Genomic DNA, 23,400 nt, shown 5'->3' with positions numbered 1-23,400 from the left:
AGCCCGCTTGGAGTTTGTCAAACGGTACCTAAAGGACTCTCAGACCATGAGAAACAAGATTCTCTGGTCTGATGAAACCAAGATTGAACTCTTTAGCCTGAATGCCCAGTGTCACGTCTGGTGGATAACTGGCACCATCCCTATGGTGAAGCATGGTGGTGGCAGCATCATGATGTGGATATGTTTTTCAGCGGCAGGGATTGGGAGACTAGTCAGGATTGAGGGAAAGATGAACGGAGAAAAGTACAGAGAGATCCTTGATAAAAACCTGCTTCAGATCACTCAGGACCTCAGACTGGGGCGAAGATTCCCCTTCCAACAGGGCAACGACACTAAGCACACAGCAAAGAGAACACAGGAGTGGCTTCAGGACAAGTCTCTGAATGTCTTTGAGTGACCCAGCCAGAGCCCGGACTTGAACCAGATCGAACATCTCTGGAGAGACCTGAAATTAGCTGTGCAGCGATGCTCCCCATGCAACCTGACAGAGCTTGAGAGGATCTGCAGAGGAGAATGGGATAAACTCCCCAAATACAGGTGTGCCAAGCTTGTAGCGTCATACCCAAGAAGACTCGAGGCTGTATTCGCTGCCAAAGGTGCTTCAACAAAGTCCCGAGTAAAGGGCCTGAATACTTATGTAAATGTGGTATATACATTTCACAACCTGTTTTTTCTTTGTCATTATGGGGTACTGAGTGTAGATTGATAAGGGAAAAATACTATTTAATCCATTTTAGAATAAGGCTGTTAAGTCACAAAATGTGGAAAAAGTTAAGGGATCTGAAAACTTTACTGTATATGCACTTCTCCAGGGACCACTATACCACTGGTGTAATTTATTCATTTGGTTGCTTTGACCAGGAACCAAGGAAAGAAGGTGAAAAGGCTGTGGGCAGGCTGCTGACACACACCCTCACACACACACAGCTGTGCCCTCCTCCCCAGTAGGAATGCTGCTATGGATTTAGGGAACCCTGCTGCACTGGGATTGGCTCACAGATGAGATTAGTGTTGTGCATGCCCCTTAGCCGGGCACACACAACACACAAACACACAGTCAGTCAGCTTACTGTGGAAACAGCAACATTCTTGAAACAGAACATTATTGCCATGCTGCAATTAACCCTGCTCTAAGCTCCAGACTCGTGTGTGTGTGTGTGTGTGTGTGTGTGTGTGTGTGTGTGTGTGTGTGTGTGTGTGTGTGTGTGTGTGTGTGTGTGTGTGTGTGTGTGTGTGTGTGTGTGTGTGTGTGTGTGTGTGTGTGTGTGTGTGTGTGTGTGTGTGTGTGTGTGTGTGTGTGTGTGTGTGTGTTACTGACTGACTTGCAACTCACATTATACAAAAATACTAGTCTCTCAAACCTTAGCTAGTAGGGATACTGGAACTGTGGTCTTGTTTTTCATCAGATTGATTCATTGACGGCTTGTCAACTCTTTCCCTTTGTTGAGTATGTGTTTATATTCTATCTCCACATTTTCTGACATTGGCCAGACAATTTTATTTTGTATAGAAAGAGATACAGTAAAAACTGTATTGTATGTGTGTGAAAAGCATTTGCTTGAGCAAATTTGACAGAGAATAGAAATAAGAAATCCAATCAATGGATAGAAAAAGACAATGTAGACAACCCTCTATCCTGATCTCTTGCTCGCTCCCTCGCCCTCTCTCTCTCCTTAACCAAGCAGTGGTCTTAGCTGATCAATGGAGTTGCAAAGAAACCAACACCATAGTCTTGAGTTTACAGTGTGCTTGAGTAGAGTAGAGCTTCCACTTGGCACAGACTCAAACACTGCCTTTCATTAGAACAAATAATCTCTAACTGCTGCATCTAAGCAAACACATGCACACACACACAAACACACACATAAATTATAGCTCAGTGTTCAACACTATAGTTCCCTCTAAGCTCATCACTAAACTCAGGACCCTGGGACTGAACACCCTCTTCAACTGGATCCTGGACTTCCTGACGGCCCGCCCCCAGGTGGTGCAGGTAGTCAACAACACATCCACCATGCTGACCCTGAACACGGGGTCCCATCAAAGGTGCGTACTCTTCCCCTCCTGTACTCACTGTTCACCTATGACAGGGCACCACTCCAACACCATCATTAAGTTTGCTGACAACACGACAGTGGTTGGCCTGATCAACGACAAGACATCCAATAGGGAGGAAGTCAGTGACATGGCAGTGTGGTGCCAGGACAACAACCTCTCCCTCAATGTCAGCAAGACAAAGGAGCTGATCGTGGACTACAAGAAACAGAGGACCGAGCACGTCCACATCCACATCGACAGGACTGTTGTGGAGCGGGTCGAGAGCTTCAAGTTCCTCGTGTCTAAATCACTAAGGAATTATCATGGTCCACATACACCAACACAGTCATGAAGAAGGCATGAAAACACCTCTTCCTCCTCAGGAGGCTGAAAAGATTCGGCATGGGCACTCATATCCTCAAAAAGTTCTACAGCTGCACCATTGAGAGCATCTTGACTGGCTGCATCACCTCTTGGTGTGGCAACTGCTTGGCATCCGACCACAAAGTGCGACAGAGTGTAGTGTGTACGGCCCAGTACGTCACTGGGGCCGAGCTCCCTGCAATCTAGGACATCTACACCAGGCGGTGTCAGAGGAAGGCCCTAAAAATTGTCAAAGACTCCTAGACTTTTCTCTCTGCTACCGAATGGCAAGCAGTCCGATTCATCAAGTCTGGAAATAACAGAACCCTGAACAGTTTCTACCCCCAAGCATTAAGACTGCTAAATATTTAGTCCGGGTAGCTATTGGTTAATTATTTAGCTGTCTGCATTGACCCTTTTTGCTCTAACTCTTTTGACTCATCACATATGCTGCTGCTACTGTTTATTTTCTAGCCTGTTGCCCGTTCACTTTAACCCTACTTATGTACATATCTACCTCAATTACCTAGTATATAGCTAAGTTATTGTTACTCATTGTGTATTTATTCCTTGTGTTATTACTTTTCTATTATTTATCATTTTTTCTCTGTGCATTGTTGGTGTTGGGGTTATTTTCCTTGTTCCTTGTCAATCATTGGCTCATTGGTGAAATTAGCATTATGACAATATCTTTAATTAAATCATTCAAAAACCTTTATTAATGCAATTGCAGACAGAAGTTGACAATAGGAACATTGCACTAATGTTTTCGAGTAAGTTCTACAAAATAGAAAAGGTCCCAAGTTGCTTTTATCATGCTTGTAGTCAACCCCTTGTGATGTAACTGCCTACGTCATTACCTTCGACCCATGAGACCAAAACCATGCCTACACAGCTATATAAACAACACTTTTAGTGTTATCTAAAAGCTTAGCAGTAAATGTCCAAGTTGATTTATAGTGGAATGTCTGACTAATCTCTTACACTCCCTGGGGAGTTCTGTGTCTCTGCATCTCTTTTATCTTTTAGGCTCTTGTCACAGACACCCTGAACTCACTCATCTTTATTTTATTTATTTTTATTTCACCTTTATTTAACCAGGTAGGCAAGTTGAGAACAAGTTCTCATTTACAATTGCGACCTGGCCAAGATAAAGCAAAGCAGTTCGACAACATACAAAAACACAGAGTTACACATGGAATAAACAAACATACAGTCAATGATGCAGTAGAAAAAAAATTAAAATAAAAATAAGATTATATACAATGTGAGCAAATGATGTGAGATAAGGGAGGTAAAGGCAAAAAAATGCCATGGTGGCAAAGTAAATAAAGTATAGCAAGAAAAACACTGGAATGGTAGATTTGTAGTTTGAAGAAAGTTCAGAGATAAAATATAAATAATATGGTGCAAAGGAGCAAAATAAATAAAATAAATAAATACAGTAGGGGAAGAGGTAGTAGTTTGGGCTAAATTATAGATGGGCTATGTACAGGTGCAGTGATCTGTGAGCTGCTCTGACAGCTGGTGCTTAAAGCTAGTGAGGGAGATAAGTGTTTCCAGTTTCAGAGATTTTTGTAGTTCGTTCCAGTCATTGGCAGCAGAGAACTGGAAGGAGAGACGACCAAAGGAGGAGTTGGCTTTAGGGGTGACCAGAGAGATATACCTGCTGGAGCGCGTGCTACAGGTGGGTGCTGCTATGGTGACCAGTGAGCGGAGATAAGGGGGGACTTTACCTAGCAGGGTCTTGTAGATGACCTGGAGCCAATGTGTTTGGCGACGATTATGAAGCGAAGGCCAGCCAACGAGAGCGTACAGGTCGCAGTGGTGGGTAATATATGGGGCTTTGGTGACAAAACGGATGGCACTGTGATAGACTACATCCAGCTTGTTGAGTAGGGTATTGGAAGCTATTTTGTAAATTACATCGCTGAAGTCGAGGATTGGTAGGATGGTCAGTTTTACGAGGGTATGTTTGGCAGCATGAGTGAAGGATGCTTTGTTGCGAAATAGGAAGCCAATTCGAGATTTCACTTTGGATTGGAGATGATTGATGTGAGTCTGGAAGGAGAGTTTACAGTCTAACCAGACACCTAGGTATTTGTAGTTGTCCACAAATTCTAAGTTAGAACCGTCCAGAGAAGTGATGCTGGACGGGCGGGCAGGTGCAGGCAGCGATCGGTTGAAGAGCATGCATTTAGTTTTACTTGTGTTTAGGAGCAGTTGGAGACCACGGAAGGAGAGTTGAATGGCATTGAAGCTCGTCTGGAGGGTTGTTAACACAGTGTCCAAAGAAGGGCCAGAAGTGTACAGAATGGTGTCGTCTGCGTAGAGGTGGATCAGAGATTCACCAGCAGCAAGAGCGACATCATTTATGTATACAGAGAAAAGAGTTGGCCCAAGAATTGAACCCTGTGGTACCCCCATAGAGACTGCCAGAGGTCCAGACAGTAGGCCCTCCGATTTGACACACTGAACTCTGTCAGAGAAGTAGTTGGTGAACCAGGCGACGCAATCGTTTGAGAAACCAAGGCTACTGAGTCTGCCGATGAGGATGTGGTGATTAACAGAGTCAAAAGCTTTGGCCAGGTCAATGAATACGGCAGCACAGTATTGTTTCTTATCGATGGCGGTTACGATGTCGTTTAGGACCTTGAGCGTGGCTGAGGTGCACCCATGACCAGCTCTGAAACCAGTTTGCATAGCGGAGAGGGTGCGGTGGGATTCGAAATGGTCGGTAATCTGTTTGTTAACTTGGCTTTCGAAGACCTTAGAAAGGCAGGGTAGGATGGATATAGGTCTGTAGCAATTTGGGTCAAGAGTGTCACCTCCTTTGAAGAGGGGGATGACAGCAGCTGCTTTCCAATCTATGGGAATCTCAGACGACACGAAAGAGAGGTTGAACAGGCTAGTAATAGGGGTTGCAATAATTTCGGCAGATAATTTTAGAAAGAAAGGGTCCAGATTGTCAAGCCCAGCTGATTTGTAGGGGTCCAGATTTTGCAGCTCTTTCAGAACATCAGCTGAATAGATTTGGGGGAAGGAGAAATGGGGGAGGCTTGGGCGAGTAGCTGTGGGGGGTGCAGTGCTGTTGAATGCAGTAGGTGTAGTTAGGTGGAAAGCATGGCCAGCCGTAGAAAAATGCTTGTTGAAATTCTCAATTATAGTGGGCTTATCGGTGGTGACAGAGTTTCCTATCCTCAGTGCAGTGGGCAGTTGGGAGGAGGTGTTCTTATTCTCCATGGACTTTACTATGTCCCAGAACTTTTTAGAGTTGGAGTTGCACGAAGCGAATTTCTGTTTGAAAAAGCTAGCCTTGGCGTTTCTAACTGCCTGTGTGTATTGGTTTCTAACTTCCCTAAAAAGTTGTATATCGCGGGGGCAGTTCGATGCTAATGCAGAACGCCACAGGATATTTTTGTGTTGGTTAAGGGCAGTCAGGTCTGGGGAGAACCAAGGGCTATATCTGTTCCTGGTTCTACATTTCTTGAAAGGGGCATGCTTATTTAAGATGGAGAGGAAGGCATTTAAAAAAAATAACCAGGCATCCTCTACTGACGGGATGAGGTCAATATCCTTCCAGGATACCAGGGCCAGGTCGATTAGAAAGGCTTGCTCGTTGAAATGTTTCAGGGAGCGTTTGACAGTGATGAGTGGAGGTCGTTTGACCGCTGACCCATTACGGGTGCAGGCAATGAGGCAGTGATCGCTGAGATCTTGGTTGAAAACAGCAGAGGAAACAGCATCTCTCTTCTTTATAAGAGGCAGAGACTAGAAAATTACTGTGGAACAATATTAAACCTCATAATGTATATATATTGTTAATCTGTAGTCTAGGACCCTATAAAAGTAAGGGGGAGGGGTCTTATAACGTTATAATAATCTTATAAACATTTGGTACAGCCCCTATCATGACCCCAAGGTGAACCTCCGACATTGGGAAGGGCCTGTAAGTAAGCATTTCACTGTTAGTCTACACCTGTTGTTTATCAAGCATGTGACAAATAAAATCTGATTTGATTTGACACACACAGGCACACATGCAAACACATACCGACTTGAGGGACAGACGCAAGCACTGTCTCTCATTGTCACATAGAATCCCCTTCTCTTACTGTATTAACATCAAAACGGATGCACACACACACGCACACACACACCAGAGTCTGGAGCTTAGAGTAGGGCTAATTGCAGCTTGGTAATAATGTGCTGTTTCTGCAATGTTGCTGTTTCCACAATAAGCTGACTGGCTGTGTGCGTGTGCGCGTGTGCATGCAGTGCGTGTATCATGGCTTGTTAGTGGTCTGTGTGTCCACAAACATCCTCAGATTGATTTGCATGTGGAGAATCAGCAATGTCGTTTAACAAAATGTTCTATACGATGTTTACAGATTTCTGTGGAAGCTGAAAAAACAAAAGCTTATCTTGTCTTATCCTATCTTCTCTTATAAACATACACCCAAGCCTAGTGTTTTGAAGGGCTCACATTCACATATATTGGTTCACCACTACACATCTTTGTAAGTATGTATCCATTTAATCCTACTGCTTGGGTGGGGCCTTAAAGCTCTCTTATTGCGTTCCAATCCATTTTGCAACAGCATACAATTATGAAATGGGTTTGGATTATTATCAGAAGTATGACTCTTCTTACTCTCTCTCTCTGTCTCCTACTCTTCTCCTCAATGCTTGTGATCCCTCAATACTCACTCCTCCTATTCCTCTGTGTCTGTAACGATTGACAATAAAGTAACGTTCTTCCTTTCTTCTTCTTCTCCCTCTGTAGGTACCACCAGGCTGCCAAAGGAGGGAGAGGTGCCGGGGGTGGACTATAACTTTGTGAGCGTGGAGCGCTTTATGGAACTGGAGCAAAGCGGAGCCCTGCTAGAGAGTGGAACCTATGAAGGTAAGTTCACTGACCATGACACTGATCACTACGGCTACACAAAAAAACAAATTCTAATCTAAATTACAATATTGACATATCCAGATAGCAAAAAAAAACATGTTTTTATTGTATACTCGTTTTTCGTCTGTCATGTTCCGGCTGCTTCCCAGGACCTACACACATCAAGCCCCACTTTGATTTTTCATATAAATCCATGTTTTCTGTATTATAGTATAACATTTGCGCTAGCCGCTAATGCTACTCACTAACTAGCTAGCAAATATTATGGAGCTAGGGGGCAAATATGTCTACCCAAATTTCGCTCTAATACAGGCTGATACCAGTGGGGTGTCAGCAAGTTGTTTGTGCAATGACATGTTCTGAACCAGAGAAGAATAGGCTAAGCATATTCTAAAATCTTTGTCTGAATCTAACATCTACCGGTATTCAAATGTAATTAGGGTCTCCTGGGAAACACTAACCAACACTTTGGTTCCTATCTGGTTACAAAAACTCCTACTGTACCTGACTTTTTCATTTGTTATCATGCTAAACAACACCAATCATAGAATTAGAATAATCAAATCAAATCATATTGTATTAGCCACATGCGCCTAATACAACAGGTGTAGACCTTACAGTGAAATGCTTACTAACAAGCCCCTAACCATCAATGCAGTTTAAAAAATATGAATAAGAATAAGAAATAAAGTTAAAAACAAGTAGTTAAAGAGCAGCAGTAAAATAACAATAGCGGGGCTATGAACAGGGGGTACCGGTACAGAGTCAATGTGCGGGGGCACCGGTTAGTCGAGGTAATTGAGGAGGTAATGTAGGGGTTATTAAAGTGATTATGCATAGATAATAACAGAGAGTAGCAGCGGCGTAAAAGAGAGAGGGGGGCAATACAAATAGTCTTGGTAGCCATTTGATTAGATGTTCAGGAGTCTTATAGCTTGAGGGTAGAAGCTGTTTAGAAGCCTCTTGGACCTAGACTTGGCGCTCTGGTACCGCTTGCCTTGCGGTAGCAGAGAGAACAGTCTATGACTAGAATGGCTGGTGCCTTTTAGGGCCTTCCTCTGACACAGTAATTCTATTTCTATGATTGCAACAGTTCACCCAAGTATTTTTTATCTAATCATAGGAAAATTGCAATCGCAATATTTATTTGAAAAATAGCAATTCGATTTTCTGCCCATATTGTGCAGACCTACTAACCAAAACACTGACCTCAACTGCTTTGTCACAAAGAATGTCTGTGGTTTTTGTCTTGACTTCAATAAGCATTTCATTCACAGTCCTAAGACAGTCCTCTATGGCTTGGGGTGGTCTAGCAGTCTAGGCTAGACCGGAACACATACAGTGCATTCAGAAAGTATTCAGACCCCGTGACTTTTTCCACGTTTTGTTACTTTACAGCCTTATTCTAAAATGATTTAAACAAATGTTCCCTCATCAAACTACACGCTAATGGGTTCGGATTTCTAAACTTTAAATATTGTTAATCATCAGTTATACTAGAGACATGAGGAGTGCCGTAGTCTGGTTTATACACCAGAAGTTAATGGGTATCTGTAGGAGGAATGTATACGGTGGGGTCAATGAAGGTTGGATAGGAGCCATGGGCCTTTGGGAGGTGCTGAGTAGAGGAGAGGCAATCACATGATTGTTGTCACTGATAATGGTGGAGAGCTGTGGATTAGTGAGGAAGGGGGTCGAGGTCAGGTCGCATTAAGTGAGAAGGAACAGTTTGTTGCCTGATACACTTGACTTCCTGCCTAGTAATAAAGATGTAATGTTTAGAGTGTGAAGGAGGAGACTCCACCGAAATTGGAATATATGACTGTCTTATGCAGCTGTATGACCCAATGGGTGAATAAACTTGGTTTAAGTTTTACTCGGTTCGTTTAGAACTTAACAACACAATACCCCATAATGACAAAGCGAAAACAGGTTGTTCGGCATTTTAGCAAATTTATAAAAATGTAAAATGATTAAAATGATTCATCATAGCGCTTGATGGTTTTTGTGACTGCACTTGAAGAAATTGTTAAAGTTCTTGAAATTTTCTAAATTGACTGACCTTCATGTCGTAAAGTAATGATAGTAGGACTGTCATTTCTCTTTGCTTATTTGAGCTGTTCTTGCTCTAATATGGACTTGGTCTTTTACCAAATAGGGCTATCTTCTGTATACCACCCCTACCTTGTCACAACACAACTGATTGGCTCAAATGCATTAAGATGGAAAGAAATTCCACAAATTAAGGTTTAACAAGGCACACCTGTTAATTGAAATGCATTCCAGGTTGACTACCTCATGAAGCTGGTTGAGAGAATGCCAAGAGTGTGCAAAGCTGTCATCAAGGCAAAGGGTTGCTACTTTAAGGAATCTCAAATATAAAATATATGTTGATTTGTTTAACACTGTTTTGGTTACTAAATGATTATATATGTGTTATTTCATAGTTGATGTCTTCACTATTATTCTACAATGTAGAAAATAGTACAAATAAAGAAAAACCCTGGAATGAGTAGGTGTGTCCAAACTTTTGACTGGTAATGTAGGTGTGCCAAGCTTGTAGCGTCATACCCAAGAAGACTGTAATCACTGCCAAAGGTGCTTCAACAAAGTAGTGAGTAAAGGGTCTCAATACATATGTACATGTGATATTTCATTTTTTATACATTAAATAAAATGTATAAAAACCTGTTTTTGCTTTGTCATTATGGGGAATTGTGTGTAGATTGATGAGGATAAAAAAAAAAAATCAATTTCATAATAAAGCTATAATGTAACAAAATGTGGAAAAAGTCAAGGGGTCTGAATACTTTCCGAATGCACTGTATATACCGCTGCATCGTGAGTTGGAATCCGGCCCACTTTCTGAAACTGTCTCTTCCATCTTTTTACTTTGGTCTATCCTGTCCCAAAAACGAATAATATGAAAGGAGTGCCCTCCTATGAGAGCAGATCTAATTCATAAAATATTGAACGGATGGATCATTATTTACCTTATTATCGACATACATAGGTTTGTTGTCGTCTCATCCAAAGTATCCAGAATCTCCTATGTGGCATTCTTGAAGCATGTAGCAATGCTAGTTGAAATGGATTTAATCAGATAGCAATGCATTCAAAAGTATTACATCGACCATGAAGACTGCACTTCCCCCTCTTGTGTTTTAATTTTCATTACAAATTGAGATGTAAGTGCCCGCAGGCACTGCCTGCCAACCAGAAAGATGTGGTTTCTCCCAGTGGGCCTCTGCTGTTTGTAAGAGATACATACACACACACACACACACACACACACACACACACACACACACACACACACACACACACACACACTGGGTAAGTGAGCCACCAGATCGTCCATCTGTGGATCTCTGCCATGGTCTGAAGCCAGATGCACAGCCTTGAATAGCATCAAACCCAAGACATACACTATGATTTGTCATAATGCCATGTGCACAAGTCCAGTGAAATGCATTTGTTGCTAGCTCCAAACCCAACAATGCAGTAATCAATATCAATGTAGGACTGAAAATAACATGAGGTAGAAAAAAAATACATGATAAATAAAAATAACTCTATACAGGGTCAGTTCCAATACCATATTTACAATGTGCAGGGATATTGGAGGGAAAGAGGATGAAGACGGAAGTTTACATACACTTAGGTTGGAGTCATTAAAACTCGTTTTTCAACCACTCCACAAATGTCTTGTTAACAACTATAGTTTTTGCAAGTCGGTTAGGACATCTACTTTGTGTATGACACAAGTAATTTTTCCTACAATTGTTTACAGACAGATTATTTCACTTATAATTCACTGTATCACAATTCCAGTGGGTTGGAAGTTTACATACACTAAGTTGACTGTGCCTTTAAAAAGCTTGGAAAATTCCAGAAAATTATGTCATGGCTTTAAAAGCTTCTGATAGGCTAATTGACATCATTTGAGTCAATTGGAGGTGTACCTGTGGATGTATTTCAAGACCTACCTTCAAACTCTGTCTCTTTGCTTGACATCATGGGAAAGTCAAAAGAAATCAGCTAAGACCTCAGAAAATTGTATAACTCCACAAGTCTGGTTCATCCTTGGGAGCAATTTCCAAACGCCTGAAGGTACCATGTTCATCTGTACAACCAATAGAACGCAAGTATAAACACCATGGCACCACACAGCTGTCATACCGCTCAAGAAGGAGACGCGTTCTGTCTCCTAGAGATGAGCGTACTTTGGTGCAAAAAGTGCAAATCAATCCCAGAACAACAGCAAAGGACCTTGTGAAGATGCTGGAGGAAACAGGTACAAAAGTATCTATATCCCCAGTAAAACAAGTCCTATATAGACATAACCTGAAAGGCCGCTCAGCAAGGAAAAAGCCACTGCTCCAAAACCGCCATAAGAAAGACAGCATACGGTTTGCAACTGCACATGGGGACAAAGATCGTACTTTTTGGAGAAATGTCCTCTGGTCTGGTGAATCAAAAATAGAACTGTTTGGCCATAATGACCATCGTTATGTTTGGAGGAAAAAGGGGGAGGCTTGCAAGCCGAAGAACACCATCCCAACCGTGAAGCACGGGGTTGGCAGCATCATGTTGTGGGGGTGCTTTGCTACAGGAGGGACTGGTGCACTTCACAAATAGATGGCATCATGAGGAAGAAATATTATGTGGAATATATTGAACCAACATCTCAAGACATCAGTCAGGAAGTTAAAGCTTGGTCGCAAATGGGTCTTGCAAATGAACAATGACCCCAAGCATACTTCCAAAGTTGTGGAAAAATGGCTTAAGGACAACAAAGTCAAGGTATTGGAGTGAGCATCACAAGGCCCTGACCTCAGTCCTATCGAAAATGTGTGGGCAGAACTGAAAAAGCGTGTGCGAGCAAGGAGGCCCACAAACCTGACTCAGTTACACCAGCCCTTTAGGAGGAATACCAAAATTCTCCCAACTTATTGTGGGAAGCTTGTGGAAGGCTACCTGAAACATTTGACCCAAGTTAAACAAGTTAACCTGTTAGGGCTAGGGGGGCAGTATTTGCACGGCTGGATAAAAAAATGTACCCGATTTAATCTGGTTACTAATCCTACCCAGTAACTAGAATATGCATATACTTATTATATATGGATAGAAAACACTCTAAAGTTTCTAAAACTGTTTGAATGGTGTCTGTGAGTATAACAGAACTCATTTGGCAGGCAAAACCCTGAGACATTTTCTGACAGGAAGTGGATACCTGATGTGTTGTATTACCTTTAAACCTATGCCATTGAAAAACACAGGGGCTGAGGAATATTTTGGCACTTCCTATTGCTTCCACTAGATGTCACCAGCCTTTACAAAGTGTTTTGAGTCTTCTGGAGGGAGATCTGACCGAACAAGAGCCATGGAACGATGATGGCCCATTAGACACCTGGCGCGCGTGTTCAAGTTGGGTACCCTCGTTCCAATACGTTATAAAAGAGAATGCATTCGTCCACCTTGAATATTATTCATGTTCTGGTTAAAAAAGGCCCTAATGATTTATGCTATACAACGTTTGACATGTTTGAACGAACGGAAATATATTTTTTCCCCTCGTTCATGAAGTGAAGTCCGGCGGGCTTAGATCATGTGCTAACAAGACGGAGATTTTTGGACATAAATGATGAGCTTTTTTTAACAAAACTACATTCGTTATGGACCTGTGATACCTGGAAGTGACATCTGATGAAGAGAATCAAAGGTAATGGATTATTTACATAGTATTTCCGATTTTAGATCTCCCCAACATGACGGCTTGTCTGTATCGCAACGCGTATTTTTCTGGGCGCAGTGCTCAGATTATTGCAAAGTGTGATTTCCCAGTAAGGTTATTTTTAAATCTGGCAAGTTGATTGCGTTCAAGAGATGAAAATCTATAATTCTTTAAATGACAATATAATATTTTAGCAATGTTTTCTAATTTTAATTATTTAATTTGTGTTGCTGACTTGACTGCCGGTTATCGGAGGGAAACGATTTCCTCAACATCAATGCCATAGTAAAACGCTGTTTTTGGATATAAATATGAACTTGATAGAACTAAAAATGCATGCATTGTCTAACATAATGTCCTAGGAGTGTCATCTGATGGAGATTGTAAAAGGTTAGTGCATCATTTTAGCTGGTTTTATGGTTTTGGTGACCCTGTCTTTGAATTGACAAAACATTACACACAACTCTTGTAAATGTACTGTCCTAACATACTCTAAATTTATGCTTTCGCCGTAAAACCTTTTTGAAATCGTAAAACGTGGTTAGATTAAGGAGATGTTTATCTTTCAAAGGGTGTAAAATAGTTTGAATTTTGACATTTATTTGGATTCAAATTTGCCGCTCTTGAAATGCACCTGCTGTTGATGGAGTGCACCACGGGTCCATAGAGGTTAAAGTCAATGCTACCACATACTAATTGAGTGTATGTAAACTTCTGACCCACTGGGAATGTGATGAAAGAAATAAAAGCAAAAAAAATCATTCTCTCTATTATTATTCTGACATTTCACATTCTTAAAATAAACTGGTGATCCTAACTGACCTGAGACAGGGAATTTTTACTAGGATTAAATGTCAGGAATTGTGAAAAACTGAGTTGAAATGTATTTGGCTAAGGTGTATGTAAACTTCCGACTATGCCTGTACATATGAGATGAGTAATGTAAACTTGGCAATTTTTTTTAACTTCCTCTCACTGTCAACTGCGTTTATTTTCAGCAAACTTAATATCTTGTGTACATATTTGTATGAACATAACAAGATTCAACAACTGAGACATAAAAGTAACAGTCAGTATCTGGTGTGGCCACCAGCTGCGTTTAGTACTGCAGTGCATCTCCTCCTCAAGGACTGCATCAGATTTGCCAGTTCTTGCTGTGAGATGTTACCTCATTCTTCCACCAAGGCACTTTCAAGTTCCCAGACATTTCTGGGGAGAATGGCCCTAGCCCTCACCCTCTGATCCAAAAGGTCCCAGACATGCTCAATGGGATTTTGATCCGGGCTCTTCGCTGGCCATGGCAGAACACTGACATTCCTGTCTTGCAGGAAATCACGCACAGAGCGAGCATCATTATCATGCTGGAGGGTCATGTCAGGATGAGCCTGCAGGAAGGGTACCACATGAGGGAGGAGGATGTCTTCCCTGTAACGCACAGCGTTGAGATTGCCTGCAATGACAACAAGCTCAGTCCGATGATGCTGTGACACACCGCCCCAGACCATGAAGGACCCTCCACCTCCAAATCAACCCCGCTCCAGAGTACAGGCCTTGGTGTAACGCTCATTCCTTCGACGATAAACGCGAATCAGACCATCACCCCTGATGAGACAAAACCGTGATTCATCAGTGAAGAGCACTTTTTGCCAGTCCTGTCTGGTCCAGCGATGGTGGGTTTGTGCCCATAGGCGACGTTGTTGCCTGTGATGTCTGGTGAGGACCTGCCTTACAACAGGCCTACAAGCCATCAGTCCAGCCTCTCTCAGCCTATTGCGGACAGTCTGAGCACTGATAGAAGGATTGTGCATTCCTGGTGTAACTCGGGCAGTTGTTGTTGCCATCCTGTGCCTGTCCCGCAGCTGTGATGTTCAGATGTACCGATCCTGTGCAGGTGGTGTTACACGTGATCTGCCACTGCGAGGACGATCAGTTGTCCATCCTGTCTCCCTGTAGTGCTGTCTTAGGCGTCTCACAGTACGGACATTACAATTTATTGCCCTGGCCACATCTGCAGTCCTCATGCCTCCTTGCAACATGCCTAAGGCACGTTCATGCAGATGAGCAGGGACCCAGGGCATCTTTGTTTTGGTGTTTTTCTGAGTCAGTAGAAAGGCCTCTTTAGTGTCCTGAGTTTTCATAACTGTGACCTTAATTGCCTAATTGCCTAAGCTGTTAGTGTGTTAACGACCGTTCCACAGGTGCATGTTCATTAATTGTTTATGGTTCATTGAAAAAGCATGGGAAACAGTGTTTAAACCCTTTACAATTAAGATCTGTGAAGTTATTTGGATTTTTACGAATTAGCTTTGATAGACAGGGTCCTGAAAAAGGGCCGTTTCTTTTTTTGCTGAGTTTAGAATATGTAAACATTATTGAAGTGGCGTTATTTAAAATGACTAGTGATACTTTTATTAAGTCAATTTATTAAAGTGGCCAGAGATTTGAGTCTGAATGTTGGCAGCAGCCTCTCTATGTTAGTGATGGCTGTTTAAGTCTGATGGCCTTGAGATAGAAGCTGCTTTTCAGTCTCTCGGTCCCAGCTTTGATGCACCTGTACTGACCTCTACTTCTGGATGATAGCGGGGTGAACAGGCAGTGGATCGGGTGGTTGTTGTCCTTGATGATCTTTTTGGCCTTCCTGTGACATCGGGTGCTGTAGGTGTCCTGGAGAGCAGGTAGTTTGCCCACGGTGATGCGTCGTGCACACCACACTACCCTCTGGAGAGCCTTGCGGTTGAGGGCAGTGCAGTTGCCGTACCAGGCGGGGATACAGCCCGACGGGATGCTCTCGATTGTGCATCTGTAAAAGTTTGTGAGTGATTTTGGTGACAAGCCAAATTTCTTCAGCCTCCTGAGGTTGAAGAGGCGCTGCCCTCTTCACCATGCTGTCTATGTGGGTGGACCATTTCAGTTTGTCCATGATGTCTTTGCCGAGGAACTTAAAACTTTCCACCTTCTCCACTACTGTCTTGTCGATGTGGATGGGGGTGTGCTCCCTCTGCTGTTTCCTGAAGTCCACGATCATCTCCTTTGTTTTGTTGACGTTGAGTGATAGGCTATTTTGCAGACACCACACTTCATGGGCCCTCACCTCCTCCTTGTAGACCGTCTCGTCGTTTTTGGTAATCAAGCCTACCACTGTAGTGTCGTCTGCAAACTTGATGATTGATTTGTGCATGGCCATGCAGTCATGGGTAAACAGGGAGTACAGGAGAGGGCAGAGAACGCACCCTTGTGGGGCCCCTGGTTGAGGATCAGCGGGGTGGAGATGTTGTTTCCTACCTTCACCACCTGGGGGCGGCCCGTCAGAAAGTCCAGGACCCAGTTACACAAGGCAGGGTCGAGACCCAGGGTCTCGAGCTTAGTGACGAGTTTGGAGGGTACTATGGTGTTAAATGCTGAGCTGTAGTCAATGAACAGCATTCTTACATAGGTATTCCTCTTGTCCAGATGGTATAGGGCAGTGTGATGGCGATTGCATCGTCAGTGGAACTATTGGGGCGGTAGTTCATGATGACAGAATTGAGTGCTACGGGGCGGTAGTCATTTAGTTCAGTTACCTTAACTTTCTTGTGAACAGGAACAATGGTGGCCATCTTGAAGCATGTGGGGGCAGCAGACTGGGATAGGGATTGATGGAATATGTCTGTAAACACACCACCTAGCTGGTCTGCGCATGCTCTGAGGACGCGGCTAGGGATGCCGTCTCGGCCGGCTGCCTTGCAAGGGTTAACACGTTTAAACGTTTTACTCACGTTGGCCACGGAGAAGGAGAGCCCACAGGCTTTGGTAGTGGGCCGTGTCACTGGTACTCTATTATCTTCACAGCGAGCAAAGAAGTTGTTTAATTTTCTTTTTGTAGTCTGTGATTGACTGTAGACCCTGCCACATACGTCTCGTGTATGAGCCGTTGAATTGCGACTCTACTTTGTCTCTGTACTGACGCTTTGCTTGTTTGATTGCCTTGCGGAGGGAATAGCTGCACTGTTTGTTTTCGGTCATGTTTCCAGTTGCCTTGCCATGATTAAAAGCGGTGGTTCTCGCTTTCAGTTTTGTGCGAATGCTGCCATCAATCCACGGTTTCTGGTTAGGAAAGGTTTTAATAGTCACAGTGGGTACAACATCTCCAATGCACTTGATAATAAACGTGCTTACTGAGTCAATGTATACATCAATGTTATTGTCTGAAGCTATCCGGAACATATCCCAGTCCACGTGATCAAAGCAATCTTGAAGCTTGGAATCTGATTGGTCAGACCAGTGTTGGATAGACCTGAGCATGGGCGTGTCCTGTTTTAATTTCTGTTTATAGACTAGGAGAAACAAAATGGAATCATGGTCAGATTTGCCGAAGGCAGGGCAGGGGGAGGGCTTTGTATGCATCGCGGAAGTTAGAGTAGCAATAATCCAGAATGCTACTAGCTCGTGTCGCGCATTCGATATGCTGATAGAATTTAGAAAGTCTTGTTCTCAGGTTAGCTTTGTTAAAATCCCCAGCTACAAAAAATGCAGCTTCAAGATATATGGTTTCTAGTTTACATAGAGTCCAGTGAAGTTCTTTCAGGGCCGACGAGGTATCTGCTTGGGATGGAATATACATGGCTGTGACTATAATCGAAGAGAATTCTCTTGGAAGATTATGTGGTCGGCATTTGATTGTAAGGAATTTTAGGTCAGGTGAACAAAAGGACTTGAGTTCCTGTATGTTGTTGTGATTACACCATGAGTCGTTAATCATAAGGCATACACTCCCGCCCTTCTTCTTACCAGAGAGATGTTTGTTTCTGTCGACGCGATGCATGAAGAAACCGGGTGGCTGTACCGACTCTGACAACATATCCCAAGTGAGCCATATTTCCGTGAAACAGAAAATGTTACAATCTCTGATGTGTCTCTGGAACGCAACTCGTGCCCTAATTTCGTCCACCTTGTTATCTAGAGATTGGACATTGGCGAGTAATATGCTCGGAAGCGGTGGATGGTGTGCTCGCCTTCTGAGTCTGACCTGTAGACCGCTCCGTCTGCCTCTCCTGCAGTGACCACGTTGTTTTGGGTCAGCCTCTGGAATAAGATCACATGTCCAGGGTGGAGGTTCGAACAAAGGATCCGCTTCTGGAAAGACGTATTCCTGGTCGTAATGTTTGTAAGCTGACATCGCTTTTATTTCCAATAGTTCTTCCCGGCTGTATGTAATAACACTTGAGTTTGGCTGGCCTACCAATGGAAGAAATAATAGATAAAAAAACAAATAACTGCATAGTTTCCTAAGGACCTGAAGCGAGGCGACCATCTCTGTCAGCGTCATCTAACTGTTATGTAAATGACTGCCGGCCTCACGGTAATTGACAGTTTATTAACATGAACAGGTTTAGCATCTCAAGGCCTCCACACATACAAGCAGCTGATGTGCTCATTTGGAGCATCTACATAATTTTTTACAATTAAATCCATTTAATATACACCATCACAATAAATCCATAGTTTATTTTTAGCAAGTCTAAAGAAACATGATGATATGAGGAAAATGTATTTCAGAAGAACAGAATATGAGTCGGCCTATGTTATCTGCCTATGCACCATGCCATAGGCTGTAGGCTAGATAATTTAGCAGACATGCTTATAAGTCCCGTGCCATTATTTGATTTACATGGTTTTATAGTAAAAAGAATATAATTGAACTTAGCTTATTGAAATAGAAAGGATATTTTTCCCATTCCGGTGGGGGTGTGCCTACGAAGTGGCTATTTTGAGCATAAAAGTTATCATTTAAAACAGGTCCTCTACGCTAGATTGAGAGTTATTTGGCAACTTTGGTTGTGTTGATACAAACCCTGAGAATGTCTTAGAAATCAAAACATATATGGGCTGCGTGATGCGACTACAGGCTATTGAGGATTTGAGAAAGTCACAAAAAAGCTTGCTCTGTTCCTTGCCTCAGGCTCTACACGCTGTTCTTTCATCAAATTATCATATTTTCACCCATCAGGCTATTCTCAATTGAATCTTGTCTTTACTAACATGTTCAATTAGATTCGATCTAGAATGACCCATTATGAAATGGGCAGGAACAGGGGAAGGCGGAAAAAAGACGAATAGCGAATGGAGGCCGCTTTCCGAGGGTTCGTTTTTCAATCATGCCGGGTAGGCTATTCCGGTTTTAACGTAGAGCTTGTGCTTAATATTAACAGCTGAGAAATAAATATAGTAGCAACTGGGATCCTCCTCTTTTTATTGGCAACCATCAAAACTCTGCATTCACACGGGAATGCATATAGAAATGTCTGGCTTATAAGAACACCATGTTCTCTCTGTGCCCTTGAGAAAGGAATGAAGGTGTGAGAGGAGATGGAAACACATGGTGGTGCAATATTTTGTTTCTAAAGGTAATGTGTCAGCCTATTTATTATGAAAATATATAAAATGCCCTATTACCAAATCAAATACAAATTCACTGTAATTGTAGGCTAACTCTGTAAGCCGCCCAACACAATCAATGAACAAACAGCTTTGCCAAGGCCTATATGTTCTCTCCCAGACTCATGGATAAACATTTGGAGGTAACAGTCCATCCAGTATGCATAATAATACAGTCCATACTCAAAGGCGATTACTAGAATTTATTTACTTTTGGAGTATAGGCTAGACCAATTATATACCAAAGATTATGTTTTAAAAAATTATAAAATTGTGCCATGTATAATAGGCCTAAGTGGTAGGCTATTAGTCTATGTATTGTATAATGGTGAAATCATTATTTAAATTACTTTTTTAATGGGCTTGGGCTCATATGCATAAGCTCGAGTATGGAATGGGTGTTTTGAATTAATCATCACCTTAGAAAGCGCTGTCCATTTCCTGGTGTTTGGCTTTGAAACAACATCAACAACGACCATGTTTTCCACTCAGTGGTTGAACTTCTTTCTTCAAATTGATCAATCATCAAGGTGAGCTTAAAAAGCATTATACTGTTTTGATAACAAGTTTTTGATGTGATTTACAAAGGCATTTGCATTGATGTCAGAGTGGTTAGAGGGACAATAGAGAGCTGAGTACCAGGCAATTAGCGACCTGATGGTCGTTATAAAATTGGGGACTACCAACACATGTCCAGAGTGCATAAGAGGAGTGTACCGTGACTCAATGGTCACGTGGAATTTGACTGCGGTTATGACTCATGACTGCCAGTGTGGGGTAATACGGTCACCGCAACAGCCCTAGTCCCGAGTTCAAATCAGGTTAAGAGCTGCTTAGGGAGGAAGTGGCACTGTTAACCAAGCAGTGTGACGTCTGTCACATTTGAAGATCTGTTATGTGGAAGGAATATGTAGGATGCTCCACCACTACACTGCTTATACTTATACAGACATGTATATGTGAAGGGATGTACAGTATGAAGCTTTATCTCAAACTCAGGGCATTTAGTGTGTGTGAGTGAGTGTATGTGTTTGCAGGTCCGTGTGTGCATGTGTGTTTGCGTGTACTTGTGTGTGTGTGTGTGTGTGTGTGTGTGTGTGTGTGTGTGTGTGTGTGTGTGTGTGTGTGTGTGTGGAGACAGAAGGCTTTCTCACAGCCTGCAATTAAAGGCTCCTCCTGCTTGGATAAAAGGAGTCAAATGCAACTGCTACGCCTGTGCTTTTCTGTGTTTAATCTGTGTTTAATCTGTCTCTCTCTCTTACTCTCTCTGATCTCTTTCCCTCTTCCCACTTCTTTGTTCTTCTATTTCTCTCCTTCTCATTCTCTCTCTCTCTCATATTGAAGAGATAATGACATAAGACGTCTCTGCCTCTGGCTCGCCGTCAATATTTAATCATAAAATGTATTTCCCCTGACAGAAGAAGATTTCATATACAGATAAAACACACATCACCATAGCAATGCCTTATTGTGCTTGAAAAGTCAAATATTATGAGTAAAAACAATCTACCTTGTCAAAACATACAGAACTCAGTCATACATTTACTGTTGCATGTCAGTCAAAGGTAGCTGTGCTTGTCCATGCTGAATCTCTCATCTCCTCACTTGAGCTCTCTCCATCACCCTCACTAACCAGTGTCAGAGGAAGGCCCAAAAAATTGTCAAAAGACTCCAGTCACCCAAGTCTAGGTCCAAAAAGGCTCCTTAACAGCTCCTACCCCCAAGCCATAAGACTTCTGAACAACTAAACTAATCAAATGGCCAGTAATCACCCCTCCCCCCTCTCGGATTATTATCTATGCATAGTCACTTTGCAAATGACCTCGATTAACCTGTAGCCCCCGCACATTGACTTTGTACCAGTGCCCCCTGTATTTAGCCTCGTTATTGTTATGTACATTTCTTGTGTTACTTTTTGATTGATTCGATTTTTTTAACTTAAGTTTATTTAGTAAATATTTTATTTACTCTATTTCTTGAACTGCATTGTTGGTTAAAGGCTTGTAACGAAGCATTTCACGGTAAGGTCTACACCTGTTGTATTCGGCCCATGTGACAAATAAAAAGTGATTTGATTTTGATGTGCCCTGTTGATTAATAAATGTATTGGATCGGTGGAGCAATAGTGTGCGGCAACCTCTATTTCTGTGTGTTGAGTTCCACTGGCCCGCACCTCGCTACCTCAATGTGCGTTTGTTTTCCCTTCTCCAGAGAACTTGTACGGTACTCCCAAGCCCCCAGCCGAGCCCAATCCAGCGGCCCCTCCTTTGAATGTGAGTGAGGCACTGCTGCCCGGAGCCTGGCCCAGCGCCCAGGGCAAGAGGAAGAGGAACCAGTCGGTTAGCAACATGGAGCAGCGAGCCAGCCTGGAGCTGCCTGAGGAGGAGGACTGCAGCCCTCCCGTGGTCAACGAGAATGGCGTGGCCATCACGCCAGGTGAGGAACGTTTAACTGAGCTCTGTCCAAAAACCACCCCTAGACTCTAGTCCTATTCCTAATTTCACTAAACACACAAACATACAGTGGCAGCCAAATACCTATATGAAAAGAAATCATGAAAATGAAATAATAATCTTGTATGGCAGAAAAGTATTTGTACAAATATGACTTTTTTAGTCATCTAAAAAGTCATTAGGTAAGATTTAGCATTTTTGGCTTTATATGTCATTGGTGTATTTATATATTTGTTAACTTACAGTGCATTCGGAAAGTATTCAGACACCTTGACTTTTTCCAATTTTGTTACATTAGTTTTATTAAAAAATTTATTAAATTGTCTTTTCTCCTCATCAATCTACACACAATACCCCATAATGACAAAGCAAAAACAGGTTTTACATAAATATTCAGATGCTTTATTCACACACAAATATATGTATATATACACACACAGTTGAAGTCGGAAGTTTACATACACTTAGGTTGGAGTCATTAAAACTTGTTTTTCAACCACAAATTTCTTGTTAACAAACTATAGTTTTGGCAATTCGGTTAGGACATCTACTTTGTGCATGACACAAGTCACTTTCCCAACAATTGTTTACAGTCAGATTATTTCACTTATAATTCACTGTATCACAATTCCAGTGGGTCAGAAGTTTACATACACTAAGTTGACTGTGCCTTTAAACAGCTTGGGAAATTCCTGAAAATTATGTCATGGCTTTAGAAGCTTCTGACATGCTAATTGACATCCTTTGAGCCAATTGGAGGTGTGGTTCATCCTTGGGAGCAATTTCCAAACATCTGAAGGTACAAACAATAGTACGCAAGTATAAACACCACGGGACCATGCAGCCATCAAACCGCTAAGGAAGGAGATGCGTTCTGTCTCCTAGAGATGAACGTACTTTGGTGCGAAAAGTGCAAATCAATCCCAGAACAACAGCAAATATATATATATATATATATATATATATATATATATATATATATATATATATATATATATATATACACACACACACACACACACACACTACCATTCAAATGTTTTGGGTCACTTAGAAATGTCCTTGTTCTTGAAAGAAAAGCACATTTTTTTGTCCATTAAAATAACATCAAATTGATCAGAAATACAGTGTAGACATTGTTAATGTTGTAAATGACTATTGTAGCTGGAAACGGCAGATTTTTAATGGCATGTCTACATAAGCGTACAAAGGCCCATTATCAGCAACCATCACTCCTGTGTTCCAATGGCACGTTGTGTTAGCTATCCAAGTTTAACATTTTAAAAGGCTAATTGATCATTAGAAAACCCTTTTGCAATTATGTTAGCTCAACTGAAAACTGTTGTTCTGATTAAAGAAGCAATTCAACTGGCCTCCTTTAGACTCGTTGAGTATCTGGAGCATCAGCATTTGTGGATTCGATTACAGGCTCAAAATGGCCAGAAACAACAAACTTTCTTCTGAAACTCGTCAGTCTATTCTTGTTC

At 42.1% G+C, this 23,400-nt stretch overlaps 1 protein-coding gene across 10 annotated transcripts in view; it reads left to right on the top strand.

The window, feature by feature from the left end:
* Nucleotides 1-23,400, top strand: part of LOC106573044 (membrane-associated guanylate kinase, WW and PDZ domain-containing protein 2) — a 314,920-nt gene that overhangs the window by 104,746 nt on the left and 186,774 nt on the right. For all 10 annotated transcript variants that reach the window (XM_014147683.2, XM_014147684.2, XM_045696840.1 and 7 more), the window contains 2 exons: nucleotides 7,187-7,306; nucleotides 21,672-21,896. In XM_014147683.2, coding sequence (XP_014003158.2) covers nucleotides 7,187-7,306; nucleotides 21,672-21,896 — 345 coding nt within the window. The remainder of the gene's footprint in view (nucleotides 1-7,186; nucleotides 7,307-21,671; nucleotides 21,897-23,400) is intronic.

This window comes from Salmo salar, chromosome ssa16, assembly GCF_905237065.1.
Source record: "Salmo salar chromosome ssa16, Ssal_v3.1, whole genome shotgun sequence".
Lineage (NCBI taxonomy): Eukaryota > Metazoa > Chordata > Actinopteri > Salmoniformes > Salmonidae > Salmo > Salmo salar.
Note: the sequence above shows the minus strand (reverse complement) of the source record. Positions and strands in the feature narration are given on the sequence as shown.